This window comes from Gigantopelta aegis, chromosome 6, assembly GCF_016097555.1.
Source record: "Gigantopelta aegis isolate Gae_Host chromosome 6, Gae_host_genome, whole genome shotgun sequence".
NCBI lineage: Eukaryota > Metazoa > Mollusca > Gastropoda > Neomphalida > Peltospiridae > Gigantopelta > Gigantopelta aegis.
The window spans coordinates 82,472,840-82,495,029 of record NC_054704.1 but is presented as its reverse complement, the minus strand read 5'-3'; the positions used below and the strand labels follow the sequence as shown (position 1 = coordinate 82,495,029).

The 22,190-nt window shown below is 36.7% G+C and overlaps 1 protein-coding gene across 1 annotated transcript in view; it reads left to right on the top strand.

Moving 5' to 3' along the window:
* Positions 1–18,020, top strand: part of LOC121375678 (ceramide kinase-like) — a 35,473-nt gene extending 17,453 nt beyond the window's left edge. The window contains exons 8-12 of the mRNA XM_041503252.1: positions 10,746–10,845; positions 11,127–11,149; positions 16,003–16,193; positions 16,725–16,900; positions 17,312–18,020. Coding sequence (XP_041359186.1) covers positions 10,746–10,845; positions 11,127–11,149; positions 16,003–16,193; positions 16,725–16,900; positions 17,312–17,372 — 551 coding nt within the window. The 3' untranslated portion in view covers positions 17,373–18,020. The remainder of the gene's footprint in view (positions 1–10,745; positions 10,846–11,126; positions 11,150–16,002; positions 16,194–16,724; positions 16,901–17,311) is intronic.
* The last annotated feature ends 4,170 nt before the right edge of the window (positions 18,021–22,190 follow it).

Sequence of the window (22,190 nt, the reverse complement as noted above, 5' to 3'; positions counted from 1 at the left end):
ATAAACATTTTATTTGTAATACTAGATTTATGTTTTATTTTTAATTTGTTGGTATGTGCATTCCTATCCTAAATTAAAGTTTTCCCGATATTTCCCCATCCATTACTAAGTATAAATTATATAATTTACTTGTTACTTGCTTTAAAAAAAAAACCCAGATCTGTCAACAAATTAAATGTTACAAACGAAAGTAAGTGTGTAGTACTGCTTGTTACACCAATCCTAGTTATCATTGGCCATGATCATTTGTCTCATTTTAGTATTTCACAGCAAGTGTAAGTTACTCAGATGTGTATCTTTTAAATACATTTTTCACAAAATATATTGGGTGCCCCCCCCCCCCCCCCCAACGATAACCCTAGTGAACATGGAATTATTTTTTTAAAGTATGACTAACTTTAATATCTCACACCCATTACTATATGGATATTTGCCATATTTAATGAACATTTAAAGCCCATACGTCAAATATTTAAAAATTGCAACGGATTTAATATAAAATTGTACCTTGAAAAATGTGACGCCAGACAGCAGGGAATTAAGTGAAAATTAGCTTCGCATCCTTCTTACAATTTTAAATCTGTAGCTATTTTAACAATATTCACTGAAGGTGGCTAATATCACTGTAGTAATGGGTATGAAAAATCAAAGTTACAGTCCCCATACTTTATTTACATACAGTTTCATATTCATTAGGGTGAGCATCCGATATTTTAACAGAAATTGTATTAAAATGCACACAAATGTGAATAAAAGTGCAACCCACAGCACATCAAACTAAATTTGGATCATTAACTGTTCATCTGTAAACTGCTGTTGTGTAAATCACATCCTCATTTTCTTAATTAGTTCATTAAAATTAAATACTCATTCTCTATCCGCTACATAAACGTCGCCAAATTTATAATAACTAAGAAATTGTGCTTTTAAAATCAATGGAGATAAAAGTTGTTGATGATAACGTGTTATTTTTTTTTTTTTTTTCTCCCACTTTCATCCACAGATCAGTGAAAATCGATGTGAGATCGATGGTCTAACACTACATCAAATAAGCAATGTATTAGAATCCCAATCGCTGTAGCTTACAATATGTTGAAATATCATTAAATTCCATCTCCATCTCTCTCTCTCTCTCTCTCTCTCTCTCTCTCTCTCTCTCTCTCTCTCTCTCTCTCTCTCTCTCTCTCTCTCTCTCTCGTATGTGTGTGTATGTATACGAAATTTCGCATACGGCAGGACCACGCCCATCTCCTGGCGAACATTTCCTTTGGCTCATATTTTACGGAAATGATCGAATCATTCTGCGCTGTGATAATGGTGTCTTACTGTTGAAGCAAAACATCTCGGAAATGTCCGAGTATTAGTTGTGTGTAGTCATGTTATGGGTAGAGAAAGTAGGTCGAGCTATCTGTAATCTCCAGATTATTTAAATTTAATCGGGCTCTTAAATGCAGCTAGCCCGAGTACTCTGACTGTAAGAGAGCTAGACGGACATTTGGACATAAACACGCTCTCATTAAAATGTACGTAATGCAGTAATAGGTTGCTGTCCTGGACGGAGGAGCCGGCCGAGGCCGGCTCTTGTGTACAGGACAGGCGTGCGCTACAACAGCTTGCTCTGAATGTGCACGTAAAGCCCTATGACCTGACCTGACCTAATAGGTTGCCGGTAAGCTACGGGCATAAGCGTAAGAGGTGTGTGTGTGGGGGGGGGGGGGGGGGGGGGGGGGGGACCTGGAGCAAAACCCCAGATACGGGCAAAAACTGATACAGATGTTCGGGGGAAATGTGGTAACCTGAGACATTTTTAACCATGTATTTCCATCACTCTACCCTCAAAATTAATGGTAATCCATGCAAAAATGTGTACGTAGCTATTAATTTTCAACCCTATATATAGCTGGTAGTAATGCTAATATGAATAATATTAAATGTTGTAATGCAGATTCGGACATTTTCCTTTAATTCGGGCAAAGGGCGGGATTTAGCTCAGTCGGTTGAGCACTCGCTTGAGGTGCTTCCGTTGTAAGATCGAACCACCTTAGTGGATCCGTTCAACTGATTGGTTTTTTTCTCGTTCAAACCAGTGCATCACAACTGGTCAAATGCCGTGGCATGTGCTTTCTTGTCTGTGGAAAAGTGCATATGAAATCTTTGCTGCATACGAAAAATGTAGTATATAGGAGCGCGTCGTACAAACAACATTGCTTAACGTTAGATTTCAGAAAATACACCCCCACCCCCACTAAATTAAAACAAATAATCCTATGTTCGAAATCACCTATTTGTTTAAATGAACAGTTTTTCCCCTTAACAATACAGAAACGCGAATTAAAAATTATATTTGTGAATATCATATCTTTATTTACGCATTTCAGATTCTATGCGCTGTAGTTTAAACTGTTTTTTACAGTGCAATATAGGCTAGGTGTTCAGGGAAAGTGTAGATAAAATGTAAAATGTCCACTAGGCTCATATTCGACCCCCCCCCCCCCCCCCCAATTCTCGCCAAATACGCTCCCAGCATGCTTCCACCCGATCACATCACTTCTTTTTTTCACTACTTTTTTTTTTTTTTTTTGCCGCTCTATAAAACGTGAGCCAGCTGAACTAAAAACATAAAATACAAGTTTCACCAATGTTTAACACTGATTTTGACCTTTTAGTAGGGTAAACTGATCTTGACTCGGACATGACCATAAGCATGATAAGTCGGACAAATTTGAAGTGAGGTTTTACATTATAAGTAGGATTAAATATGAATAAATTAATTACAAAGATTAGCTGTAGAACGTCTGCGATTTGCCATATGTTTCAATCTGACCACTATACAAGAAAACAACCACAGCTGTAGTTTGGAATACGACAAAAGATACATTTAAAATTAGTTTTGGTTCTCTCTCCGATGACATTCGAGAAATTAGTTCAGTGTCCTAAAAGGAACATGGGACGGGACATAGCTCAGTGGCAAAGCGGTCGGTCTGGGATCGATCCCCGTCGGTAGATCCAATGGGCTATTTCTCGTTCTAGTCAGTGCACCACGGCTTGTATATCAAAGGTCATGGTATGTGTTATCTTGTCTGTGGGATGGTGCATATAAAAGATCCCTTGCTACTAAAGAAAAAATGTAGCGGGTTTCCTCTCTAAGACTATATGTCAAGAATACAAAATGTTTTAAATCCACTAGACGATGGGACGTAACTCAATAGTACAGCGCTCACCTGATGCGCGATCGATCTAGGATCGATTCCTGTTGGTAGGCCCATTGGACTATTTCTCGCTCCAGCCAGTGCTCCATAACTGGTTTAACAAAGGCCGTGGTATGTACTATCATGTCTGTGGGATGGTGCATATACAAAAAACCTTGCTGCTAATCTAAAAGAGTATCCCATGTTCTCTTTGATATGAACTGCATCAAGGTTCTATAGACGAGTCTTCATGTCACTGTCTTGATGGTGTTTGCAAAGAATTTAGGCCCACGTGATACTGGGTCGGACGTTAATACATGACGTTATAATCAAAGATAAACTGAACCTACTTAAAATCAATTAGGGGCCTACATGGTTTAACTTTCAAACAAAATTAAAGGAGGTATATGTGTACAAATATCTTTAAAATAAAGATCCATGTTCATCCTAAGTATTTATATGTTACATATTATGTTCCTTTAAAAACTAAATTAAAGTTTGTTTTGTATAACGACACCACTAGAGCACATTTATTTATTAGTCATCGTCTAGTGGAAATGGACGGAAGAAAATGTTTTATTTAACGACGCTCTCAACACATTTTATTTACAGTTATATGGCGTCGGACATATGGTTAAGGACCACACAGATATTGAGAGAGGAAACCCGCTGTCGCCTCTTCATGGGCTACTCTTTTCGATTAGCAGCAAGAGTTCTTTTATATGCACAATGTACAATGCTTTTCTGGTCGTTCTTGTTCTTGTAGTACAGGCTAAGGGTCCCATTTTACGGAGCGATCTTTGCGCTAAGATCACCTTAAGTGCATACATTTTACCCTGTGCCATTAATGCATCATTAGTTATTAGTGAATATTAACAATCATCTAAAACATCTTAACGCTAAGATCGCTTCGTAAAACGGGACCCAGATTGTCACAAAAAAGTACTTATCTCAGTTTTTAAAAAGTACGTATTTCAGAAACCATGGTCAGTGACTTTAATGGATGATTTATCTACTAGGAGACACCACAATTGTTTGGTCTGATGTTATTAGAGCCCATTGTGGTAAAGACTAGAAGAAAGCTGACAATGACGCCGTATCTGCCGAGTGTTTCACTGTTCACTACATACACCATCTGCCCAACAAGAAGTGGAGACACAAGCAGAAGACATTCCACGCACAGCAGAACGTGGAATCGTGGGTACAGCATATAGAGGAGAAACGAACAGAGGGTAAGAGTTGGGTGTGCATGTGGTTACCTAATAAGGGTATCGACCTTTGGTGATCCACCATTGTTGATGTCTGTTAAAGAAATAAAGGGTAGGCCTACATTCAAAATGTCCGTAGCCCAATCGACGAGTATACTTTACTTGAGCTAAGTCATATTTTTCATCAGTATCTGTATCTTAATGCATTTAGTCTAGGACTGCTGTAAATCTGAACGTCAAACCCGTATTATCTTTATCAAAATTGTATCTCGGCACAAGGCAGAGTCGACATTACGAACATTAGGCAAAATTGTGATCTTCGTAGTGATAAGTTGTGTTTTATCTTGGGTCCCTAAAGCAACTCCAACAGCAACTATGACATCAGAGCTTACTCCAAAGAGGAGAGGAGGTATTGTTTCCATTTCAAAAAGTCTCGGGAGGGGTTATCTCATATACTTGCAGAGAATAATTTTGAAATTATTTATACTCATTGAAGGTCTAACTGCAAGCTAACTGAAACCCGGTTGTTGATTATCGCTCGACACTTGCATTGGACCACTTCATGATTACTGTATTTGCCTTTCCCCAATTGCCAAATTTGCTCTTCTAGTGGACATTTTAAGCGCCGCATCATCATTTTATTCCATAAGTTAGAAAATGTCAAAACTGGTATATTATAGAAAGTACTAATTAACAAATCTCGACATATTGCTTAATCAGTAGTATTACATGTCAATCATAGCATAATTTTAAAGCAGGACACAATATTTCACGAGAACCGTTGTTGAACCGCCGATTACGTGGTGAACAATTACATTATAAAATTAACAGTATCATATATCAGTAATGAAAGGGAACTATATTCACGTAACCGAACAGTCGGTTACCTAAGTAAAACTCACGTGAACTGACTTCCGGTTACCTAATATTTTGAAATATTGTTCCTTGTAAAGCATATGATGTAATAGATGTGTTTTTTGTTGCAGGAAAAGCAAAGCGTCTGCTTGTTGTCATTAATCCGTGTGGAGGCCAGCGTCATGGTTATCAGATTTATCATAAAACAGTCGCACCTCTGTTTGAACTGGCAAGCATCAGTACTGAGGTCATAGGTAAGGGGTGAAAGAACAAAGTATCATTTACATTGTTTTTAGTTTATTTATCTGTCTTCGTTGTTTGTTTTGTTTTGTTTGTTTTTGTTTTATTTTTTGGTAAACACCATACAAACGTAACAGAGCGCAAGAAAAGATAAACGGTTTCTTTTTGGTTTGGACATTACAAATATACTGTAAATCACAAACGTTTAGACATTGAAGACTTAGTAACGTCATCGTATCAGTCAATAACATATGTAATCAACTGAGCAAAAGAAATTCATAGTTTATACCACAGTTTAAATCACAATATAAAGGTACATGTTATATCCTTAATATAAACGAAAATTGAAGTATTTGACCAACATCAGGGGTGAGATGTAGCCCAGTGGTAAAGCGCTCGCTTGATACGCGGTCGGTTTGGGATCGATCCCCGTCAGTGGGCCCATTGGGCTATTTCTCGCTCCAGCTAGTGCACCACGACTGATACATCAAAGGCCGTGGTATGTGATATCTTGTCTATGGGATGGTGCATATAAAAGATCCCTTGCTGCTAATCGAAAAGAGTAGCCCAAGAAGTGGCGACAGCGGGTTTTTTCTCAATATCTGTGTGGTCATTAACCATATGCCTGACGCCATATAACTGTAAATGAAATGTGTCGAGTGTATCATGTAGACTTGTATGAACATAGATAGACTGGTTGTTGATCAATATCACTTCCACAACGATAACTGAAGAGGAACCTGTGTAATCCGTCACTCTGTGTTAACCGGTGCATTTCCAAAGTCCCATCTGAATCCAGTTCAGGTATAGTCCAACATTATAATATATTCGCTGGAAAACGTTGATGTGCACCAAATAACATGGTCTTAAGCCAACAGTAAAAGTGTGTATATGGGCGACTCTTGTGGACATACTCCGTACTTGTGCAAATCGTCTCATGTTTGTTTTACGAATGAGTCATAACCAATAAATAATTTTTTGAAAATGATTTGATTTTTCCTTCATTACCATTAAACATGGCCCTTGTAAAATACATGCACAGGAACTTGTTTTCGTGAGTAGGCATATATATATATATATATATATATATATATATATATATATATATATATATATATATATATGAAGAGTTCAGGCGCAAAACACGATATAAACCTTTTTTTTCTTCATTTATTTAGTTAAAGCCATTATTGTATGTCAGTAAGGGTTAATCGTAGGCCCGCTGATTTGCCGCAAAACGCGATTGATCCTTATGAAATTGTATTGGGTAAATCCCCCTTTTTGTTTTTTTTTATCAAAAGGCGATATATGCCAATTAAAAAATCACTTTTACTGAAAATGAAAAAAATGGATATATCGCGTTTTGCGCCTAAACTCTTCATATCTTATATATTTCTATATTACATGTAGTGACAGATGAAGGGTCTCATGCTGACAGAATAGCAAGCACGTATGATTTCACTAAAGTGGACGGGTTAGTATCGACACTTTATACAGTATTATACCTGTTTGTTTTCTTTGTTTACTTAATTGTTTTTGTTTTGTTTGTGTTTGTGTTTTGTTTTGTTGTTTAGTTGGTGTGTTTGTTTATTTATTTATATATCTGCGTTATCTAGATTTAGGAATAATTATGATTTAAGACAAAATAAATATGGTTAAAAATATCTTGGTACATATCAAACTGATACGTCCCACTAGAATGTCAAGTGGGACGTAACACTTTTGACGTCACATGATAACGTCATCAATTAGCACACTACCACCTTACAGGAACGTCAATGAAACGATATGAGTGATATAAATTAAAATCGATTATGGGTAATAAATAGGATATTATAGGATACGTATTTATAGGATATTACACTCGCTACCATTTCGTATCATCTTTATGTCCCTCGTGAAATAATGTTCATTGTTACTCGCTAAAGCTCGTTTAATATCCTATAAATACGTTGGATGCTACGCCTCTTAGGTGATAATAGCATGTCCACATCTGGTCTAGAGATACCTACTGCTACCACTTAGGCCTCTCTAAAACCTTTTTCCTTTTTCCAATAACCTACCATGGTGCATTGACTAGAATAGGAAAATAGTATAGGATCTATGAATGGGAGTACGATTATTCAAGTATCTCTACATTTGAAAAATTGTGCAACACAACATTTTATTGACATTTAAAAAATAATCATAAACCTTTCTAATTTTATTCTCCTAGATTTATTGTGGTGGGAGGTGATGGTATATATCATCTGATGGTCAACAGGATGCTGATAAGAAAACAAGTGGAAGGAGGAGTTGATCAAAATGACCCAGAGGTCGCAGTTTTGCCTCTGGATACCAAAATAGGAATCATACCTGCAGGTTGGTAGTTGGCACTAATGTCAAAATGGTTCAAATACTCCATGATTGTAATAGTGATATAGAAGTCGTGATATTTCAGGAAATCTAAAGTTTTTTATTATTATTTAACGACGCCGCTAGAGCACATTGATTTTCAGGAAATCTAATTCATCAAACATTGTTTGCTTTCACCCTTTCAGTTCATGAACATAAGCATTCACTATGAATCTCCATAAATAGATTAATTGATTAATTAATTTAAAAAAGAAAAAGTTTTGAACTGTGGAATGCCGAAAGAATATGTAGCTGACAATACACTCAGACTCGAATATAAATTCCACATGATTAAACATGAAAACCTCGCAAATATTTCAAGTAGTACGCTATATTATATATGCAATGTAGTAAGAGGGCCAAGTGTTTGAAAAATGTCATATTAACAGTATAAACAAAACACTGACTGTGTTTTTATGTGGCAGGTACAGGCAACGTTATTCACGGTTTGTTGTGTGGCGTCAAGGATGTTGAAACTGCTGCATTGCATATTATTAAAGGTAACTCAATAATCACAATGAATCATTGTAACAAATATCTATTATAGTGAATTATTTACTCACAGATGTGATTAACGGTACTGATGTTACTAGTAAATTGTTATAATCTAATTGTATTAGTTCTTATTGCAAATTTTCGCATTCAGCAAAATGAGCTGGCCTACACACACACATACACATACACACATATATATATATATATATATATATATATATATATATATAGAGAGAGAGAGAGAGAGAGAGAGAGAGAGAGAGAGAGAGAGGGGGGGGGGGGTATTACCAGGGTGTTTTTCGGTATCGTCAATATCATATATTAGGAATAAAAATTGTATTATGCTCGCCTGAGGCTCGCATAATACATTATTTTTATTCCTAATATATGATATTGACGATACCGAAATACACGAGGGTAATAATCTCTTTATCATATAATCTCAAGCTTAATACAACATGTTTTTGTAAACTGTACACGCAACTTTAATTCCAGTCCGCCATTACTAGATATTCAAATGACGTAAGAATATGTGGCGCGGTGTATTTTTGAATGGAAATGACGTCAAACTCGAATGACGTTATTTTGGATGTCCTTACATCAAAACAAACTAGGGCTTAACGTTTTTTGTTTTTTTTCTGAACGCTGGACAGCTTTCAGTGTCAAATTGCCATTGAAATGTTTTTATTCGATGACTATGAATGCATACGTCAATTATGGAGTGTCACACAAGTACGTTTGCTTAAATGTCAATAAACCTAGTGCCGTGACCTCGATTAATTTACATAAAATTTGCAAAGTTATCAAATTCTTAAAGTATATGATCTTAAAAATAGCACATACTTTGATTGCACTGAAAATGTAAGATATTATATGATAAATACACACACACACACACACACACACACACACACACACACACATGTATTTCCATCCTTCTTCTACAATACTAACATAATTAGTTGTAATAAAAAAGAAAGAAATGTTTTATTTAACGACGCACTCAACACATTTTATTTACGGTTATATGGCGTCAGACATATGGTTAAGGACCACACAGATTTTGAGAGGAAACCCGCTGTCGCCACTACATGGGCTACTCTTTCCGATTAGCAGCAAGGGATCTTTTATTTGCGTTTCCCACAGGCAGGATAGCACAAACCATGGCCTTTGTTGAACCAGTTATGGATCATTGGTCGGTGCAAGTGGTTTACACCTACCCATTGAGCCTTGCGGAGCACTCACTCAGGGTTTGGAGTCGGTATCTGGATTAAAAATCCCATGCCTCGACTGGGATCCAAACCTAGTACCTACCAGCCTGTAGACCGGTGGCCTAACCACGACGCCACCGACGCCGGTAGTTGTAATAATTTAAATACACGTATAAACAAGCTTCCTTGGGTACATTTTACAAACTCTTTCCAGGTCAAACAACCGACCTCAGTGCCATGGGTATATTTGAAAAAACAAACACTTCGAGCAGTTTGGTTTGCTATGCTGGACTAGTCTTTGGTTATGGGTTTGTGTCAGATATACTTGTTAAAACAGACGAGAGACTGTGGATGAGAAGAATGAGATACCCTGGTGAGTTTTATTACAGTTTTATAATAGGCTTGAAAAATACAAACACATGCACGCACGCGCACCACTCCCATGATACAAGCCAAAGGAGTGTCATCTGAGGCTAATCTCAGACTTTTTAAAAAGCAGTAAATGCAAAACTTTGCAGCAGCATCTAGGGAAGGGGTAGAGGGTGTAATTTTCCATGTTCGTGATACAAAAATATTTAATGCCATAAAATGCTCTGGTGCATACAAACAGTATTGTCATCTGAGTGTAGTTTCTGAATTTAAAACAAAATGCTGATATCTTTGAGATGGCTGAATCAGTTTCTAGATCCCTAAGATCTCTTTAAGATGATGCAACACAATATGATTGTCTCGTACGAAAAAGCCGATTGTGATAAGACAACATTATGATTTGATCATTTGTTATGCAATCGGCTGTTATTGTATAAAGTACTCGTATTGTGTGGTGTCGCCTTTAGACAGTATGCTACCGGAAAGCCAACAATGGACTATCAGTGACTTTATCGTTGACTCATCGTCATTCTGTCTGGGCAACCCAAGCTGGTTCGCCATCATTTTGGGTTGGCAGCCCTCGTTGTCTGACAATCATTCTGTTTGCATAAGAACAGTATTTAATTCTGACATTAAAGAAATAAAACACGTAAATATGACATATATTTTCCATTGAAACTAATTATTAATTGATTTTGAAAGTGTTTTAATGTACTAGTACCTTCTATATAAAAAAAATGGCAAGTCTCCCCTCTTTTAACAATATTAACATTATATTGTTTCAGTAACGTTGGTATCATCACTGTTTTCCAAAAAGAGGCTGTTTGATGCAGAATTTGAGTACTTAACAAAGGAGGAGAGTAAAGAGGATGACAAAGCATTAAAGTAAAAGATCCAGGATTTTAATTTTCAAACTTTCATGTAGAGGGAGTTGTCATGTCACAAAAATAAAACAAACTACAGCTGGTGTTACTGTAATATTATAGTTATTAGTCAAACGTTTTAGTAAACCTATTAAGAATTAAGATTTATGATAATTTTATACTTGTAAAATGTTAATCTTATTTCTGAAATATATACATGCATATATTAATAATCAATATATCTGTATGTTATATTTACTTTGGGCTGTTTGATTTTATTAGATTCTCTTTCTTTTTTTTCAGTCAAGAAGGTGCAGTAGCAACTAGTAAGTACAAATTCTGTATTTGAGTTGACTAGGATTTTCTTTGTTGTGAAAATCTTTTTCGTTTTCCATCCAAACCAGAGCTTGACGGTTGGTACAAAGGCATGAGATTTGCTGTCCTGTTTGTGGCAAAAGGACAGGAAGGTTTGATATAGAAACCTCATCAATAGGTGTAACGTGTCAAACATGTTATAGTCCATGGGCCAGAGTGACAATCGGTACCATCCGAGGTGGCAAGTTTCAAACCACATCACCTTGTTCGTATAGTTGTGGAGATATTATTTTGAGGTTATAACATTTCCAAACAAGTAGCTTAATCAAGATAGACGCAAATCCAAGATGGCCGCCACAAAACCAATAAATATTGTAATATCCCAGGTCTTTTTCAAACATGCTAGTGTTATTCAAATGATATTGGGGAAGGATTTAACTCAGTTGGTTGAATGCTCGCCTAGGAGCTTGGGTCGCAGGATCGAACCTCCTCGGTGGATGTCAAATATTGGATTTTTCCCCAACCTCTCCAGTACTCATGTCTGTTATGGCGTATTATATGGTCCTTAACAAAATGTCCAGCAGTAATATAACTGTAATTTGTTTGGTGCATCTCTCTCTCTCTCTCTCTCTGTCTGTCTCTCTCTCTGTCTGTTTCTCTCTCTCTCTCTCTCTCTCTCTCTCTCTCTCTCTCTCTCTCTCTCTCTCTCTCTCTCTCAATATAAACTTGCCATCAAATATTAATCCACATTGGTTTGGGATAATATAGACAGACTTGAGGAAACATTAAGTGGGGGTGGCACTTAATACCACATAAATGGTATTGCCATCCAGTCAGAGTTTATTGGTCCACAGTTACCAATCTGCAGACCTGACATTTTTAAGACCAAGTAAAGATCTATCAATGTTCAGGAAGTTCCCCGCTTACACTATAATTCTGGAGAGCGGGTAGGTCCTCCACAGGTATCAACATTAAATGTAGACACCAGAACCGCAGCAGACGTTGCTAGTAAAAAAATTCGCATTTGGGTGGTTTGTCTCCTGCATGATAGGACTGTTCCCAGTTGGACTTGTTTTAACATTCGTACATTACCATCAGACCAGATACTGTAGCATATTTACAAAACATCAATGCCCCAGCCACTGAGATGTCAACTGTTTTTCAAGTACTCAGCGAGTCTGTGAAGATAATGCAACAGTTGCAGTTACCATGTATCGTCTGTGTGTTTGATCAAGCTTTGTATACAAAGGCAGCTGAGATCATGTGGAAACACACATCTACATTTCAAGGTCTTGTTCTTACAATTTTGTATCCATTATCGGCAAACGCTTCCAGGACGCTGGTCTGAGAGAACTGGCTGTAGAATCTGATGTCATTGCCGAAGGATCTGTCCAAGCTGATATGGAAGGACGACAGTATAATCGCGCAGTTAGGCTGCACAAGTTAGTGTATGAATCACTTCTTCGGTTGGCATGAAAGGAGTTCATTCCATGGTTTAAGGTTACCCACCCAGAATACTTTGCATGTTTGGAAAAAGCAATCCAGTGCATCAATACTGCATGTGAAAACTTTTACTTCAGTACTGGAGAACCAAGTCGTCAGTCGGGTTCTAATACATTTTGAGATATTCCTCAATAATCTACGAGCTGGCAGCAATGGTGATTTGGCTGTGTTCTGGATGTCGTATGTGGACATGGTTGAGATCATGTTAGGACTTTTGCGAGCTTCCAGGGAAGGAGACTGGATGTTGCACATTACTTCGATTCATGTCATGATTCCTATGGTTTTTGCATATGACAAGATCAATTATGCCCGCTATCTCCCTGTCTACTATGCACAGATGTCACAAATGGCCACCAACCACCCAACTGCTCATGCCCATTTTCTAGATGGTGGCTTTTCATTACAACACAAGTCCCAAAACTCATTTGGTAAGATTCCGGTTGATCAACCAATAGAGGAAACTATAAATAAGGACACACAAACATCTGGTGGTATGAACGGGTTCAGTCTAAAGCCTGCAGCCATCATGCGGTACTATCTCACTGCTGAACATCGATGTATGTGTCTGCGGCAGTTGCGAGACATGGTGCACCAAACCAGTAGTAAATTAACTCATGCTGATCTCCATATGAGCAGAATTGAAAGGGATCATAGATATTGAGTTGTTAATTGGCATTTTTGAGTATGAGTTGATAAATCCAATGAGTGGAGATCAACCTGATGTTGTAAGTATCTCCAATGGGAGACTAGCCACACCCAGTGTTGCAAAAGATATCCAAATGGCACATGATGTAGGACAGAAAGCATACCAGGAGTTCATGAAAAATCGTGTGGACAGCAGTCCACCCGTAGTCAAATTATTTGACAAGATTGCCAGGCTTGGCCTAAAACATTTTCAGCAATGATAAAGAAGAAACAATTGGGGAAAGCATTTGGTACTGAGATAATTCTACAAGCAGATAGAAACCTATTTGGTCATATGATACTGGCTGCTGAAAGCCGAAAACTGGACCTCAAAGATGTGATAGTACACTCACTTGGCCCTATCCCTTGGGCTTTGGCAACACCAGATGGATCACTCCGAAAAACCAATAAAGCCAAGTTTGAAAAAGCAGTCATTCAAAATGTAAGTGCAGCAAAATTTGTTCCTACACCCTCTGCCTGTATCATCGATGGAATGGGTCTAATACAGCAGATGAGAGGGGACAACCATGTATTTGCTGAACTTGCACGATGTGCACTGTCGTTCACTCTTCATAAAGGTGCAGACAGTCAAAGAATCGATATTGTTTTTGACGTATATCGAGAATTATCTATCAAGACTGCAGAGCTGTATAATCGAGGAGCATCACAGGGCCTGGAATTCAAAAACATAGTCGCAGGTCACAAAATCCACCAATGGAGGATGTTTCTATGCAGTCCATTCAACAAAACCACTCTTCAAATTTTTAGGAAAAGAACGGAAGAAGCCAGAATATAGAGACATACTGGGTGAAAAGATTATATTCACGACATGTGAAGATCAGTGCTACCAGATCACCAAAGACAACTGGGAAGAAATTGCAGAGCTCAGGACAACACAAGAGGAAGCTGACACTTGTGTATTCTTGCATGCGGCTCATGCGGCTAAAAACAAGCTACAAAGCTGTTATCGTCATGGCTTAAGATAGAGACATCACTGTGCTTGCTCTTGCATTTAACCATATTATTCCGTGTTCATTGTATCAGAAGGCTGGTACACGGAATCGACAGACGTACATAAAGTAGCAAGCAAAATTGGAATAAAAATTTGCACAACTCTAATTGGTCTCCATACATTTACAGGATGTGACACGGTCAGTGCTTTTGCTGGAAAAGAGAAGGTAGGAGCCCTAATAATTATGATGAGGGACAATGCACACAGACAGTGTTTCAGTGACCTTGGCCAAACATGGGACCTTTCTCCAAATCTTCTTCAGAAGCTCCAGTCTTTCACATGTGCTATGTATGTACCCAGGGGTACAGTGGGTGATATCAATGTATCTCGCTATGAGATCTTGTGCCAAGAGGAGTGAAGTTAACTCGTCACAATTGCCTCCATGTTTGGATTGCTTGACTCAACCTGCTTTGCGTGCTATCAAGCTGCGATACGGCGACAGTGTCTTCAGTGTGAATCTGATATACCAAGTCCCACTGACCATGGCTGGATTGTTTATGAAGCAGGAAATCTGGGAATCCAGTGGATGACTGGATCATCCCAACGCTGTGTAGGAACTTATGAAATGCAATTGCTCACGTTCATGTGATATAAAAAGCTGTCCATGCATCGTCAGTGGTCTGAAATGTACTCAGACGTGTCGGCTTCAAAGTTGCCTTAATCAGATGACCGAAACTGACGATGATGAAGATGACAATTAACTAAATGAGTTGGATGACAAGGTGTTTCATACTGATGGAAAAATGACTAAATTTAAATTTAATTAATCACAATGGGATATTAATTTGCCAGTTAGCCAAAACATTGGCAGCACTTTTGAAGGAATTGTTAATTTTCATTTTAATTTACAGTAGAAATATCTATCAACCAATCGAGTTACAAATATGTGTAAATCAGAAATGTATTCATGACTGCTGATTATGATTAATTAAGAATTTAAAATGAAGTCCAGTCAGTTTATGATTTTTTATTTTTAAGGCAATAACTCTTTATGAAATGTTATAACTGTGTACTGAACGACGTTTTGCGTTTTTAGGGTTCCCTCAGAAAGTGTGTTAAAACTACCCTTAAGCTACCCATCTGGAAATGTTATCACACATGAATAACATCTACATATATGTACCTCTTTAAAAAACATAACTAGAATTTGCCACCCCAGATGGTACCGGTTGGTCAAATTTTGGGTCCGGGCCCATGGACTATTAGGGACATTCAGCATTTCCACAGCTCGACCTATTTATAATTCGGCCGTTTTAAACGTATTTTCAAAAGGTCTTCTATTGCCACTATGGCATCACCATTGGGACCAAATTTACTTACCTGTAACTAGGCTTTATGTTCACAAAGGATATTAAGAGTCTGAGGGTGGAATGTCAGGTTAGTAAAGAGGGTGGGGAAGCAACCCGAAGTCATATTCAGTTGTTGCAGGAACAGAAACTTCAGCTCGTTCGTTGTGACGCAAGAGCATGTGCCTCTGCAACATTTCATTGTAGTTACTTTTAACAGCACATGACCTTTATCATGTTGTCTTTCTGAAAGTAATGACCGATTTTGATCAAGAATGAACATTCACTAGAATCGTAGATCAGTACTGAGATGGTTTCCAAAGTATTTGTATTTGTGATAGTTTAAAAAATAGTAAAATTGTTTTTTTTTTTTTTCAAGGCTGGAAGAAATTGGAGAAGGCTACTTATATGAATTTTATGACATTTGTTATGAGTTTTACCGTTGATGATGATGATAAGCTTTCTATCGACCCATCTTCTGGCAGTACAGACGTTATGCTTCAGACAAAATCAAGTGCATCAGACTTAATAAAAATGAGCATCAAGTTCGCCAGAAAAGACAAAGAATTGGTATGTTTTTCATTTTGTTGAACAGACACTAGATATTTCATATATTACCTTTCTATAGTTTCACATTTATCCATCAAAGCAACTGTAGATTCTGTGTTCTGAATTTTTTTTCTAAAGACAATTGCTGGTTAATTAAACTAGTTGGTAATTTGGCACCCCCAAAAACCTGGGCCCGATTTCCGTTTTACGAACAATCAGCACAAAGATCACGAACAATCTACCTTATTAAGTGATTAGCAAAGATCACCGTAACTGATCATCTTAAGTGCATTTCTACCTTATTAAGGTGATCTTAGCGCTAAGATCGCTTCGTAAAACAGGGCCCTGGTCCATAAAACACCAATTCCTACCTGCGTACTCCACGTCCTGTCAAAGTAATTTACATGCAACTGTTGTATATACCGTTTGTTTTGTTTTGTTTTGTTTTGTTTTGGTATAGATTTCCTTCTATATTACAGGATACTAGGTTTAGAAATATTGGTGACCAATGTTTATAAACTACTCTTGTACAAGAACACTTTTGTTATTCAGTTCAACCTACCTTTCCTGAAGTTACTAGACCAAATTACCGCATTTCGCTTTCAAGTAACTGAAAAAGATGAGAATGACAATAGCACTGCCAGACTTGAGGAACGAGACAGAGAACGCGTTCTTGATGTAGATGGGGAAGTTTACCGTTACTCGTGCAAAAACACAATCGAAGTTAGGTAAGCAATTTACACTAGTCTGGAAATCAGTTTAATCAATGGGAGACATTGACATCTGACCTAATGATCAGTGAAGTCTTGTACTTTACGAACGTAGGACAAAAAAACACACACAAATATGAATTACACTGTTGTGAAGTCAGGCAATTATTCAGCGTTAAGATCGGTGATTATCTCAAATTTACCTCTCACAAATTTAGCGGCTATTTTTGGAGAGAGAGAGAGAGAGAGAGAGAGAGAGAGAGAGAGAGAGAGAGAGAGAGAGAGAGAGAGAGAGAGAGAGAGCACAAAGATAAAATGTCCATTCATTAAAACTCTATACTTCAACATTGTGTAAAAGGTTGTTTACCACTATTGATATTAATTTTATTGTTGTGTTTCAGTCGATAAAATCAACTTTTTATTTTTCAGATTCATTCCCAAAGTGCTTCATCTGTTTGCAACATTACCAACTGACAAGTCTACGACTTAGCTACTTTAATAGTATGAATTCCACCTCCTTGGCTTACTCCATCATTGTCTCCATATTACCACTGTCATCATCATAGTACTATCATAGAGTCATGAGCATCACCATCTGGTGTCCGAAGCCACGTTCCAAAAAGCGATCTAAGCCCTAAGCTTACCATAAGGGTATAACTACCTTAGCGATAAGAAGTGGGCCCAATTCTTTGTGTAAAATATTTATGCAGTAATGTACTTGCTATGTCACTGTATTTTGGGCCCATGGCCTCATACTGTATAACAAGTCTTGAATCCATAACAACTTCAGCTATCGTTTATGTTTTGACACATTGACAGATGAATGGGCAAATTGAAATTTTTGCATAGTAACAGACAGGACTATAAAAATATATTTTAAAAATGTAACAGATGTTCAAAGGTGATTTTCAAATAACATTTCCTGTCAATTCTGACTCAAATTAACCAGTTCTATGAATGTATACTACTTTTAAAATAAGTTGGATTATTTTTTATAATATTGATTGATCCGCTTCATAAGCAATTTCCAATATGCAGGGAATATGCATCGGGGCCCATTCAAGCTACCCATTTACAAACAGAGGCTGGTAGCCAAAATTGCTTACATCCACTCTGCTAAAATGAGTGGTTCATTATTTTGCTTTTTTAATATAGGGTGTTTTGGGGTGGGGTGACATATGAGTGGGATAATATAATATGAGTGGGGAAAAGCTATATAATTTGAGTGGGAAATGCTATATTTGTTTGTGTCACACCATACGTATATTATCAGTAAACTATAATTTGTTGTCTAAATTCTTAAACGTTTGGGATATTATCATTTTTTGTTTACACATTTTGGTTCCTTTCCTATCAGTTTAAAGATAACAATTTTAAAAAGAGAATTATTTTGATATACATCAACATGTATTTACTGTATTTAATAATTTGTGGACAAAAACATTCATTCTGTTTTCACAATGATTATTTAACAACTGTATCATACTAAAATGATGAAATATTACTCAGGTATAATCAGTATTCATTCTACATAATGTATATTAGAAACTATTGTGCATTACCATTGGCGTTATTGTCACATTTTGTAGAATGTGACAGTATCTATAATTCTGTATTGTATATTAGAAACCTTTGCTGTATATTAACATAGGAATTACTGTCATACTGTATAGGATGTTACTTGTAATTAACAGGGCCGTACTCCGATCAAAATCCGGGTCGGGAGTGGGAGGGGGGAGGACTACTTTTTATAAACAAATGAAACACTATACGAATTAAACCCTGAGGTGTGTATGGTATTTTTTGGAGTGTTAAAAAAAAGTGAGATTTTCATGGGGCAATTGCCACCCCCCCCCTCCCCTCCCCGAGAGGACAGCTCTGATCAACCAAGAAAAATGTTATTTATGAAATATAGTACATGTACAATAGATGTATGGTATGTGTAAGAGTAATTTATTTTTGTATTGTCGAATGTTTCCACTAAATCAGTTTATGGTAGCAAGACATTTTATTCTGTAGATATATTTTTGGAATCATACGGGTAACCATGTTAAATGTTTGTGCATAGACTCATGCTTGAGCTTTTAATCAACACATCATTAGTTAACAAGCTGACTGCTATTTGAGTGCCTGGAATAAAGAACCTGTATTACATTATTAAAATCAAATGATTAAATTAAAGAAGCACCATCATTATCTGAAAGAGACGGTGTTTAAAGTTGCAGACTCTAGTTTCAACCTCCAAGTTTGGTTAATCTACAAACCTGTAACACACTTGGATAAAGTTACAATAAAGTTAAACATGAGTCTATGTCATTGAAATGGTGAAATATCCTTTAAAATAGACTAGAGCTCATTTCCATAACAGATATTTCACAGACGCATGAGTGTTTTTAATAGTAATAGTACGGCACAAACTGCCATCCCAAGTTATTCCTACATGTGAGGTTTGATGGTCCTGTATGATCTGTATGCAAGATATGGTCTGGACAAGAAAAAGTTAACAGACGGACGGATGGACAATGCCATACCATAATAGATGGGTGTATAAAAATGGCTCTATAGTGAAAAATGTACAGTAGTGTTTAAAAAACTAGGGTCTGTCACTTTAATTAGGTACAGTAAACATTAAAATATAACTTACTATGATAACCTGTAAATAACAATGATTTCATTAGTTACAGGAAAAATATTACAATTATTATAAAATACAATTATATACAGATAAAACTCGATACTGCCACACATGTATATATGTAATCTTGCTAGCGACTAAAATAGAAATTGTAGATGCTGGTCTCGAAGTATTCTTGTATTTTTGGTGCAGCAGGTTTGTGTAATCAACATGGCATCTATTGTAGCCATCTTGAAAATCTTTACATATCCTTTGATTTATGGAAACATTACAATCTTTAATAAACATTTTATATGTAATACTAGATTTATGTTTTATTTTTAATTTGTTGATATGTGCATTCTTATCCCAAATTAAAGTTTACCCATCTTTCCCCACCCATTACTAAGTATAAATTATATATCGTCAGGGATGTGAGAGCTACGCGTAAATGCCCTTTTCCATTTCGTCTAAAAAAAAAAAAAACATTATGTTCAATACTGTTGACCACACAAGGTTCATTTGCATGTTTTCACAGTTTCAAGTTTATGATGTGTGCCTTATATTATAAATTATAACCAGTTTAAATTTGTTAGCATGAATGCAATTTTTGGCAGTTCCAGGGGTTACAAACAACATTCCTTCAGGGGCCCTTAAGCGGCCCCTGGACCCCGGCCACAGTAAGCTTTTTTGTTCCAGTCCCTCTCACATCCCTGTATGTTACTGGTTATTTGTGTTAAAAGATCTGTCAGCAAATTAAATGTTACAAATGAAAGTGAGTGTGGAGTACTGCTTGCTACATCAGTCCTAGTTATCTTTGGCCATAGTAAATTGTCTCATTCGAGTCTTTCAGAGCAACAGAGTAAATCACAAAATATTAAAAATATATTTATTAATTACAAATATAAACAAAAGGTATAACAACAGTTTTTAGAAACAGTAAAAACAACACAAAACACAAGTTGATGCAAGTGTTGTATGTCAAAGTATAATCATTTGGTGATATATGAACAATGAATACATAATAATTACCATCAAATATGTACATCACAATTCTTATGCAGCACTAGGGCTATAATGTGCGATTTGACATACAAATGTTACAGTATACATGTACTTTCTTTTGATCCTCAAAATATATTTAACAGGCATTCTGAAAGTACTGACAAAATAATTCATGCCCCCTACCATCCCAAACATTTTTTTTATCTAATACGTTCAAGGACCACAACTCTGTGAACAAGAGTACTGGTGAGGAGTTTGATGGAAAACCATATCTATATTAATGTTGCGGGTATGATTCAATTCTAATTATGTTAAATTTTTGCAATGGGATGGATGAACAGTTTGTTTTGGACTAACCACCATCACAAGTTGTTCCTACATGTGAGGTTTGATGGTCCTCTATGCATCTGTATGAAAGATATGGTCTGGACAAGAAAATGTTAACAGGTACACGGATGGACGGACGGACAGACAGACACACACCCCCCCCCCCCCATAATACAACCCATGGGCGTATAAAAATGAGTAAATCACCATGAAAATGAAACTTGGTCAGTAACAGTACATGATAAAGCTATTAAAATGTCAGCTGAATATCTTGATGCATTGTGAAAAAAAGTTGGAAAACTATATATGGATCGACGGACAGACTGGTAGGGGACTAATAACTTGAAATTCAAGTGGTCTTCTTTCTTCTTTCACTCAACCAAGTGTTGAAATAACAATTGTTGGAACACCAAATAGTTGTAGTTTAACATTTACCGTTTAACACGATTTTTAAGGCAAGTGAAACTTTATCTTAAATATGTTATCAGGCCCATAGGAACCAACAGCAGGGGGATGTTCCTCCCATCTATTTCTGGCTATTTCTGGGTGATTAAAAAAACATATCCACTTTTAGAAGTTGAATAACAAAAACACTATGCACTGTAGAACATTTAAATTTTGTACAAAACTAGTTTATGTTGTGTACTGAAGGTAAAATTTTTGTTTTGTTTTATCTGCTTCAAAAACTTGCAGACTTTTTTAATTACTCATTATAAATTATAAACTCCCTAATATATAGAGGTGTCCCCTTCACTAATTCTTCCTATGGATCTGTTTACACCTGGTGTGTCTACTGGATTTTGTGCCATTATGTATCTAAATGTTTAATTTTATCTTTGATTACAAAAACACCAATCATTTCTAGAATGTGTTAGTACAATGGGCAGCTCAGCAGGGGCAGATCTAGGAGGTGGTAACACCAGGTCTGATTCCTATCTTTGAGATGACGGGTCACATTTTCCCCAAGGTCATTTTCATAAAGTACTAATGAAAATTATTTTGACTATACTGTACATTTAAATGTAGAAGTTTTTATATCTTGTGTAAACCAGTATTCTTTAGATAACCGATGTGAAATAACTGTACACCAGGGCCCGTGCTTATAAAACTTTTAGAGTCCAGACTCAATCTCAAATGACGTCACACGCATGCACTTTGTATGGTGTTGTCATGACATTAATGTCTCACTCTATTAGTCTTGAGTCTAGACTGTAAAGTTTTATAAGCACCAGCCAGGTCAAATAATTGTAAACTGACTGGTAGATTTCAAGATTTCAAGAGATCCATGTTTAAAATCATCATGTCTCCTCCCATAAAAACCTAGACATGCCCTTAGCTAAAACAACAGAATACTATAACATA